General features: G+C 36.3%; 1 protein-coding gene across 2 annotated transcripts; it reads left to right on the top strand.

The window, feature by feature from the left end:
• Nucleotides 1-338: 338 nt before the first annotated feature.
• LOC110764113 (uncharacterized) lies at nt 339-4,888 on the top strand. Of its 2 annotated transcripts, none has more exons than XM_021967034.2 (8): nt 339-673; nt 1,308-2,028; nt 2,117-2,314; nt 2,400-2,739; nt 3,239-3,312; nt 3,400-3,594; nt 3,868-3,954; nt 4,029-4,888. In XM_021967034.2, exons 2-8 carry the CDS (start codon nt 1,369-1,371, stop codon nt 4,668-4,670), a joined length of 2,196 nt encoding a protein of 731 aa, XP_021822726.2. In that variant the 5' UTR covers nt 339-673; nt 1,308-1,368; the 3' UTR covers nt 4,671-4,888. The 2 variants fall into 2 exon arrangements, with proteins under 2 accessions (XP_021822726.2, XP_021822725.2); XM_021967033.2 differs by having other exon boundaries at nt 340-673; nt 3,239-3,336.
• The last annotated feature ends 4,974 nt before the right edge of the window (nt 4,889-9,862 follow it).

Here is a 9,862-nt window from a genome sequence, read left to right as displayed (position 1 = left end):
ATTTAGAAGTGACAAATCTCAACTTTAAATTCTATCTAAATAGTTATTATTTCTAAACTTCATGGGTACCTCCAATCGTCCCCACAATTTTTTACCTAAATCTGAACTAGGAAAAAAGTGACCCAAAATTGTATAGGAGCAACAGTCAGAAACTTCGTATCAAATTTCCTGATATTTTTCCGACTCTTTTATATATTATAATTCTTTTAAAATATATCTCAAATTACACTTGACACAACTTTCAGACCAAAAAAGAAAACATTACACTTGACACAACTAGCATGAACACATTTTGAGTTGAGCCAAATTTATTTTCTGGGTCTTGTGATTGAATATGGCCTGACTTGAGTAATACCATTTCTTTTCACATAAAAGTGCTTGATGGGATGCTTAATTATGCTTTGTCATGATCAATTTAATATTTGATTGGAAAAAGAAAGTACCTTGTCATTCTAGCTGTTCAGCGCGCTTTCCCAAGAGAAGGAGTTTTCTGCTTTGTCATGATCACAAGAGTAAAACAGAGACAAGCCTGTGAATTTCCTCTTCTAGAGAGAGAAGAGTGAAAGAGTGAAAGAGTGAAGCTTTTGTGTTGTGCAGAGAGAGAAGAGCGAAGCTTTTGGGTTGTGAAGAAATTGAAGAGTGAAGCTTTTAGGTTGTGAAGAACTGACTTCAGGTGAGAGAAAATAGCAAATATTCCCCATCTTCTCTCCCAAGCTTTTGGCCTTCTTTAAGGAAAACAAAACAAAAAAGACAAGTTTTTTCTTTTTCTTTTTCTCGTTTGCTTTGGCTCTACAATCCTTTCTCAAATTAGAGACAAAACAAACAAAATAAAGCAGCTTGCAATGATTGCATTCTCTGTTTTGCATTCCAACGGGATCAAAAGCGAATAATAGCTTTCTCTACACTATTTCGGTTTGTAAAAGTATTGAGCTTTCTCAAATCCTTGTATTTCTTCAAACTGACTGTATTTGTAGAAATTAGCCCGCATGCATCTCCTGATTTTTGTTCTCATTGTCATTGTTTAACTGGTTGTGTATTGTGTGACTAGTTTGGGTTTGAAAAATTGCATGTCTTGGGTTCTCATTGGGGAACTGATTGGCTTATCTTGCTTTTATCTTTTGCCTTGTCCTTTTCTCGTTTAGAATATATAGATCATATGAACGTCATTTGTAAAACTGATGTGGGTTTGTAGATGTTGAAGTGATTTGGGTTCCACAATGAGGACCAAAATCATAAGCAATTTTCTACTATTTCTGTTGTCAATAAGGTCCTTAAACGCCTTTTCCACCACTTTCTTCTTCCTGCAGGTTAAGCTAATCAGCAATAGTACTCAGCCTTGAATATTGTGTTGATTGTAATACCTAAAAGATGGATATTGACGAGGCATTTGATGGCATAAATAATTTGAAAGAATGGAAGCTTGACAAAAGAGTTAAACAAAGAATTAAAGACTCCGGCTTTGATGGGTTACTGAGGCTCACTACTTTTCCAGTGAACCATGATTTACCCCTATTATCTGCACTTGTAGAATCCTATGATGTAAAAAGTAGATGTTTCGTTTTTAATGGTTATAAACTTGTTTTTGGTTTAGAAGATGTATTGTATATAACAGGGTTGCCAGTAGATGGTAATCCTGTGACGGGTATTGATTCAAAAGGGAATGAGCTTTGTATGAAATACTTAGGTCGTAATGTTTGCGATGAAACGAGAAAGGGTCTCACTAATTCAGCATGGCTCAGGAATAATTTTGAGGTAGTTCCTGAGACTATTGATCAAGATAGTCCTGAGATTGAACCTTATGTTCGAGCTTTTCTGCTGTATCTTATAGGCTCCATAGTTGTTCCGAGTTATCACGGAACTAATGTTCCTGTTATGTATCTTTCTCTTATGGAAAATCTTCAAAGCATAAAGGATTATGCATGGGGTGCTGCTTTATTAGCTCATCTTCATATTTCCATGGAGAATTTTAAGCAACCTTATTCACCACGCCGAAAAAACATATTGATCGGACACAGCTATTCTCTTATGGTAAGCAATAATTTAGTTAGCATTAATCCATTGTTAAATTTTCATGTTCCAAATCTGATTAACAATGTTATTGTTTTCTTTTTTGCAGGTTTTTGCAATGGAGCGTATTCCTAAGCTGCTGCTGAGATTTTGTTTGAATGGAGCTAATCCGGTGGATGATTATCTTCCAACAACGTTTCCTTTGTTGGCAGGATGGACAAAACTCCTGAGCGAGCCTTCCAATGCTGAAGAAAAAATTACTAAACAAGAATATCTTCAAATTCTGGATGGGTTAAAGGAGGATGATGTTAGTGTTTTTGCGCTTTGATTTTCCTTTCATTGATTGGTTCTTCTTTCGTTTTACAGGCTATTATCTTTTCGTTTTCTTGTAGATTGTATGGCAGCCATACAAAAGGCTACCTTGTGATTTTCTTCCACAGTATTGTGCCGGGCAGGAGAAAATTGGCATGTCGCGGACAATCCTCCTTTGCTATGAGAAGGCTGTGTATCATCGTCCTGATTTAAGTCCAAAGCAATTTGGCATTCAGGAAGTGAATACCAATATGTTGCGCCCCCTCGTTGAGTTGGAATTGGGTTCTCGGTTTGGTCGGAAAGGAAAAAATTGGGGAACATATGGGAAGTATGGATATTACAAGGAGGAGTGGGAAAGTAGGGCCAGCTGCCTCATAATAGAATCTGCTGAAGAGGATCCTGGCCCCCACTCGTTTGAAGGTAATTATCTACTGAGTTAGTGTTGCTAAACATAATTATTGAATTATAATTATTTTTGTCTATAGATATTTTGCAAGATATGGCTTATAACAATCATTTTTCAATTTTCTTATGTAGATATCATAGGAATGCTGTGATCATAGCCTAATATCTTGTACACATGTGCACCCTTTTCTATTTAGTTTTTTAAATGTTGTACAGTTTGTTGGGTGCTTAATGTCAATTCTGAATCTAGCTATGTTATACAGTTGATTGAGCTCTGTTTGGTAAGAAAATGTGGAAGAATGGCTTCCATGAAACTTTTGAAATGTCATTTTCACTTTTTTTAAAAATAAATGCAGCTAATTGCATATGAATCTTACAGTGATGCAATCGTTGTCTTATTGTCGTAATGTTATAGTATTAGTCCTTTGTTTTTAAAACTTGTTCTTTATAAAAGGCAGAGGCTTTTTTATTTGTGTTTGTAGAGTTTTCTAATAAGAAAAAAATCTATCTGCAGCACTTACTACTTTGTCCTCTCAAACCCCTAATGACCCTGACCCACAGTCTGCCAAGAGGAAGACACTTGATCATGTCAGTGACAAGTTCAAGGTTAAGGTAAGGATTGCTTTTTAAGTTGCAGACTTTCTCACCATATTAACAGACATTCCATTGTTTCAGACAAAGAAGACCTCAGGTATCCTTGTAGATACTTATGGGCCCACCAACTCCTTGCCATCATGGAATGCTATGCACCCTGAGCCCCAGTTGGTCCCGTCTATAGAGTCACGATCATTTGACCTAATTGATGTGGCTCCTTTGGATGCGACTCAGCCTCCATCTATTGGGGTATTTCTAGTGGAATCTAACCAGGAGGTAAATACATTCTCTGTTTCTTTTCCTTCAGAGTTTATATCTTCATATTTTCCTGTCATAATACAAAATGTCGTTGTTTCTCAAGAGGTATTCTTGACGACCTATTTGTTAATCCATACCATGCTGTCACACAGCCTTCCACTTGCCTATGTGTTTCAACTACTCAATTCTCACGTCCTCTGCCAGTGAAGGATATAAATGCTTTTCTTTGAATTATCGCATTTCATAATAGTTATGTGTGTTAGTCTTTAGGTTGATGTTCTTAATTTTCAGGAGCCTGCAACCATTTGTCCCTCCAATTCAAGTTCAAGCTTGCACCATTTTCATTCAGAATTATTTCCTACAGCCGGATCACACAAGGTTAGTTGTAGTGTTTCTTATCTTTTATTTTTGGTTGGCTGTGTTCATCTACTAACTTTGCTGTATCCCTGTAGTTGTTGGATGAGTTGAGTTCCTTAGAGGCTGATGTTATCGACCTTCTTCGGGGGTCTGTTACCCATCATTCTGATGTTAGGCCAACAACTATGCAAGCAGCTGTGGAGTCTGCCAAGGAGACCATCCGAGGAATCCTTTGTCAAGGCTTTGATGCTTTAACGAATTCTGAAATGCAAGAAGCTTTTTTTGCTTCTTCAGAGGTTCTTTTGTCAGCCGATGTCTTCCCATGTGCTCATTTGAAGACTAGGTTGACAGTGTTTAGGAATGAGCTCCGGGAAAATGCTACTGCCTTTCTTCAAGCACAGACAGCTATTGATACAGCTTCGGAGTTTTCTTCTCTTCAGGAATTCTTGGAGGTGCAAGCTGTTAAAATTCCAGCCCTTCAAGAACGCTTAGGCGTGGCTGCCAAGAAGATAGCGCATCTTAGAGCAATATTAGACGCTGCCGTTGAGAGACAAACTAAGATGGATAAGGTTCTTGCTGCCTTTGTTGATAAGACTAAAATTGCCAAGCAGAAGTTGGCCTCCTTGAATCCCCAAGCAGCTGACATTGAGTCCAAGAAGCAGGCAGCCGTGAAGGTGGTCGAGCAATGCAAATCATCTTGGGTTGACCTTAGTACTAGTTTATTCAGATTCTTGTAACATTTAGTTATAAATGAACTCTAAAATCATATAGCTAAGGTGGCTGCTAACACACAAAGTAACTTGGAAGTGACATTAAGAAGAAAAAGAGAAGCTCCGCTGCTTGAAAAGTTTGTTTTAATCTGGTTGTGAATATGTGACTCCTTTTGCCTTTCCTTCATTATGATTGTAATTATGACTTTCTTTTAATGAATGGATACTAGCTTTTTCGTTCCTAATTGGGAGTTTTTGTGTGTCCAATAACACTTTCTGGGTTTCAATAACAGCAGGTTCTACACATAAGAACTTAAAAAGTAGTTCTCACTTCTGCTCTTGTGATTGCAGATTACGTGACTTTTTTTCTTAGAGAAACTATTGTATTGAAAACACACATTCCAATGGACTCATATATATTGTTGAGATCAAATTAAAGTTGATTGCATAAAATTAATTTTTCATACTAAGATAAATCTACTAGGAATGTCAATAACAATTGAGACCCTTGATAATTATGTTGTGGTGGTACAATTGAGACCCTTGATTCTTGAAGGACTTGCCGTTATAATGAGATGGATGCAAATTGTCTTATGAATCTCTGTAACACTCCCGAATGAAATTATCAAATGTTAAAATTGCTATGGTTCACTCTTTTTCTTTATATTCTATTTTTTATGCCAACAGGATCTAGCTCATTGGAAAAGGGCCTTGAATTGCAGATCAGAGGTCTCAAGTTCAAATCCCCATGGTATCATGGTTGTGTGTGTGAGAAATCTCCCTCCCTTATAGTTAGACTGCTGCTTGTACTAAAAATAGGAAAAAGAGAATGTTTCAATTCACATATTGCCCTACACCCCACCCACTAATGGTAGTTCTAAAATAAAATGTATCTCATTCACAATCACACCATGTTACCTTTATTATTTAATGCTACAGCCCTAATCCTAACCACATAAACCCTAAACCCCCTTAAAACGTTGTGAAATCCTAACAAACCACCCTAGAAATACCCTGCAATACAAACCCACTAAACTATTTATCCATCGAACAAAAAGAATTAAAAATTATGGAACCGTGAGATAAGAAATCAAAGTTAAGAGAGAGAATAAAATAAAAAAAACGCTTATATATGTAGTCTATTAGGTAAGTGTATGAATATCTGCACAGTAAAATAATATAAAATATAACTGTTATTTGGAAAATGTTAAAAACAACCCCGCGTATCCTTATATGTGTGGGCTTAGACGTGAAGTTTAGGAGACATATCATTATCTCCTACTTGACCTGCATGTAAATGTTTAATTGGGATTTCTACTACAACTAGGATATGGATTTATATTACAACTTCCTACATGATTTAGGATTTCTTGGGACTTCTATAAATAGAGGCGTCAAGTGGAGGATTCATACAGAAAGCACACACAGAAAAAAGAGTACACTACTAATCATTGTGAAGCATTCTTCTTGATATATTTGTGAGTTTACAAGGAAAATGACATCAGTTTGGCCCGGACTTGAGAAACCCAAAAGTTTGGGAAGCCAAAAGAAACTGGCACCCGTGTGGCCGGGGCTTGACAACTTGACACCGCTATGGCAAGGGCTCGAGAAACCTGAAGATTTTGGAGGCCAAAAGAAAATGGCGCCAGTGTGGCCAGGACTCGAGAAACCGAAAGAATTGGGAGGCAAAAAAAAGATTGCACCGGTTTGGCCAGGGCTAGAGAAGCCGAAAGATTTCGTTGATGCAAAGGGCAATGAGATAGGCCAATACAATTGTTTCGTGGTTGAGTTCCCATTAGTTTCTTTCTAATGTAATTCCTTCTTGTACTGCAAAAGTTGTGCACAAACACGACGTATTTACTTGTTTTCTCACTCACTTATTATCAGTTAGCTTATATCTTTGTATTGTCATGGAATTGTTCATATTGATATCATAATGATTTTTTCTTATCTTTTTAGTGGTGTTGAAGCAAAATTAACATCAAACAATAATCAAATGTGGGTTAGGTTAGTTTGCCTAGGCGTCCGCCCTCTTGCATCCGAGTTCAAACCCTTTTTTATACATTAGAGTAGTTTAGAATATCGTCTTTTTAAAAAAAAAAACAAAAACAAAAACAAAAAAAAACAAAAAAAACCAAAGCCATAACGAAACATATTTTCTGTCAGCTAATATGAGAAAGGTGAAGCAGAGTTTGTAAGAAATGGTGGTAAATTGATCCGCATAAGTCCGAAATTCAAAAGTTTCTTATTTTGTTGTTTTTAACATATTTTCATGCCTTGGTTTAAAGTTTAGGCATTTACTACTGCATTGGTTAAACAAAATTGTGTTCTGTCGCAAATTTTTCTAAGTATTTTCACTAACTGCTTTAACATGAACAATTTTATCTTCTTCAATCAATACATAGTCCTGATGTTCTAATTAAAAAGTACATCAAAATCACACAAACCTCATTGAAGATTAAAACCACTATTAACTGTGGATATTAATAGAAAACATTTCATATGTTCTAAACTATGACAAATAAGGGAGGAATTACCTAACTCAAAAGTCCAAACTTTGTAATGCTTGCCAAAGTGTAGAACTAGGGCCGCGGTTTTTATACACAAGAATTTCTGTCAAGGGGAAAACATTGGGATATTGAGCACAATATGGAATGAATCTCCTCAAACATCTGCCAAGTTCTAGGAATTCTCGATCTCTTTCTAAGAAACAAAACATCGTAGTAGCTCGAAAGAAACATATCGAATATTTCGGATGGAGAAGATGAAGGACTTGAACTCCATCAACTGAAGAGGAGGGTGGAAGAAAGTTTGAAGGAAGAGAGGGAGAAGGAGGAGCATCTTTTGCTTGAACTAATGAGACTAGGATAAGACCCATTATTATCACCATTTGTACTCTGATATGATTTTCCTCCATTAGTTTTGAAATGTGTAAGTTTTTCTTTTAAAGTTGAATAAATAAGTGTAAAATGTAAACCCTTTGACATACTTTAATCGTCAAAAAATATTTCGAATCTATAATTTGGGGTGCACCGTAGAAAGAAAACAGAGAAATTTTGGCTGTTAATTAAGGATTTTAAATTAACCAGCCAATGAAGAGAGAAACAAGAATAGGGAGAAGAATATCTGAGAGAAGAAACGTCACACACTTGATTGTACGGCAACTCGGAGTTGGAGGCTTTATACTTAACTCAAATACGTTCCCATAAAGTTGGATTTAATAAAAGTTATACACTATTCGATGTTGAATTTTAAGTCACTATATTTATTTATTTTTTAATTTAACCATACAAGACCATTTATTAACAACACAAAAACAAAAGTTAACACAAATTTTCAGACTTGTGGGGTTTAAGGAAAGAAAAGAACTGTTTGTGATCTTGTGTATAGAAGAATAGTATCTACAGCTTCAAAAAAATTTACATATCTGGAATTTTATGTCCATGAACCTCACATGTCATTGAAAGAAATGAGTAAAAGCAGTAAACTCTCTTTTTATTTGGATTTAAAGGCGAAGGGAGGATATACGAAGCACTTTGGTTTCTCCCAAAGGGTGTTTATAAAAAGAAAATTGATCAGAGATTCAGAAGTTGAAAGGTCTTGACTTGAGAATTACAATGTACGCAAATGTGGGTTCCGGTTGGCCAGGACAATGTACCCACCCCTTTCATTCGAATTTGATTACCCTCTCCGTAAATTTGAGTAAGTTAAGCTATCACTTGTAACCCCAAAGAATAAAAGAGGGCAAATGCATATGACATATAAGAAAATGGTATAATAAAAAAAATCACAAACATATTATGGAAGTGCACATTGAGTCCAAATCAGTGAAATCACACTAACTCATCAGTGCGATATTACTTAGCACACTAGATGATACCAGTTTGGCATTGATTATTTAGGGGAAAATCACTTTCTTTGAAAGTGATGTGCGTGTCAGCTTGTTTAGTAAAAAGAGGAGGACGCGATTATTTGAGAAATTTGGGGAAAACAGGAGTGGAGGTGATTTTTGTTTCCACTTTCTTGAGAATCAGGTTGGAACAGTCAGTCTCTCAATCGCTCGCTTGGTCTCTCTTTCTCTCGGTCCGACGCCTCCACAGTCCACGACCTCCAGCTCTCTACGCCAACCCATTCGCAGAATCCCAGAGCACAAATCGAGACCACCTCTCTCTCATCATTCCCATTCTCCGATTCCCCAATTTCCAACATCCTCCACCATCGATCACTCCAAACGGAAAAGGTAAACGAATGTATTTTGTTTCTGTGTTTATTCCAGCATATGGTCTTTGTTTTGGTATTAAATAGATGCTCTTACATTGCAATGATTTGGTTGCATTTTATGTACTGGGTCTATTGATTTGATTTGATTCTTCCATTTTCTGATTCTCCCCATCAATTTTTTGATTCTCACCATCAATTTTCAAGTACCCAAATTTATCATCTTAATATTTGTTGGGTTATGGATCATTGGTGTAGAAACCAGTCTCAGGCTCTCTCATGCCTGCATTGTTCACTGTGGGCTATGCCTTTTTATTGTGTGCTCGTTTAAGTTTCTATTTTCCAATTACTTTTGATATGCAAACATGAGCTAGGTGTTTATGTACTCTTAAGCCTAATTCCCAGCTCACTGGGGGCTATAATTTAAGGTGTTGTTTGATTAGTATTATTATTATTTTGTGCATCAGCTCCTCAAGTTTTTTATCGCGGTTTATTGGTTTTGGAAATGATTAGATTTGGTTCCTCTGTTTTCTCTAATGCACGTCTGATTTGGCTGTGGATTATGAAGGGGTTTGTTGGTTTTCTTATGGAATTTACGCTCACGGACATACAATTAATATTTTAGCTTATGGGATAATTAGAGCTGCTTTATAAACAAGAATTGCTGGTCAGTGAGAAAAAAATTGAAGTTCTAAAGCAGCTGTATCTCACCTAAAAATAACTAAATAAAGACGCTAATTGGATAGAAAGAACTACCAGAAGATTGTGATTCACTGTTACATATACTATGGCAACCTAATCTGAAAGCAAGAAGTGCATAGAAACAGACAACAGATTCGCTTCTTTTCAATAATTAAAAGGATAAACGAAACGATCCAGAAATGCACAATAGAGTTTTGAACTTGAATTTCAATTGAGATGATGTTCCTTTGGTATGTTTATTACTGAGTAGCTCAATCAGAGACGAAGATTTGCAGTGGCAATGATGGTGTTGGTGGTAG

This window comes from Prunus avium, chromosome 8, assembly GCF_965620075.1.
Source record: "Prunus avium chromosome 8, drPruAviu1.hap1.1, whole genome shotgun sequence".
NCBI lineage: Eukaryota > Viridiplantae > Streptophyta > Magnoliopsida > Rosales > Rosaceae > Prunus > Prunus avium.
This window is presented reverse-complemented; position numbering and strand designations above follow the sequence as displayed.

Excerpts from the sequence above, each read along its gene's own strand:
- LOC110764113 (XM_021967033.2), top strand. The coding sequence starts at position 1,369 with ATGGATATTGACGAGGCATTTGATGGCATAAATAATTTGAAAGAATGG. Across the intron at positions 2,315-2,399 it reads ATGGGTTAAAGGAGGATGAT|ATTGTATGGCAGCCATACAA; the intron begins GTTAGTGTTTTT and ends GTTTTCTTGTAG. Across the intron at positions 2,740-3,238 it reads TGGCCCCCACTCGTTTGAAG|CACTTACTACTTTGTCCTCT; the intron begins GTAATTATCTAC and ends ATCTATCTGCAG.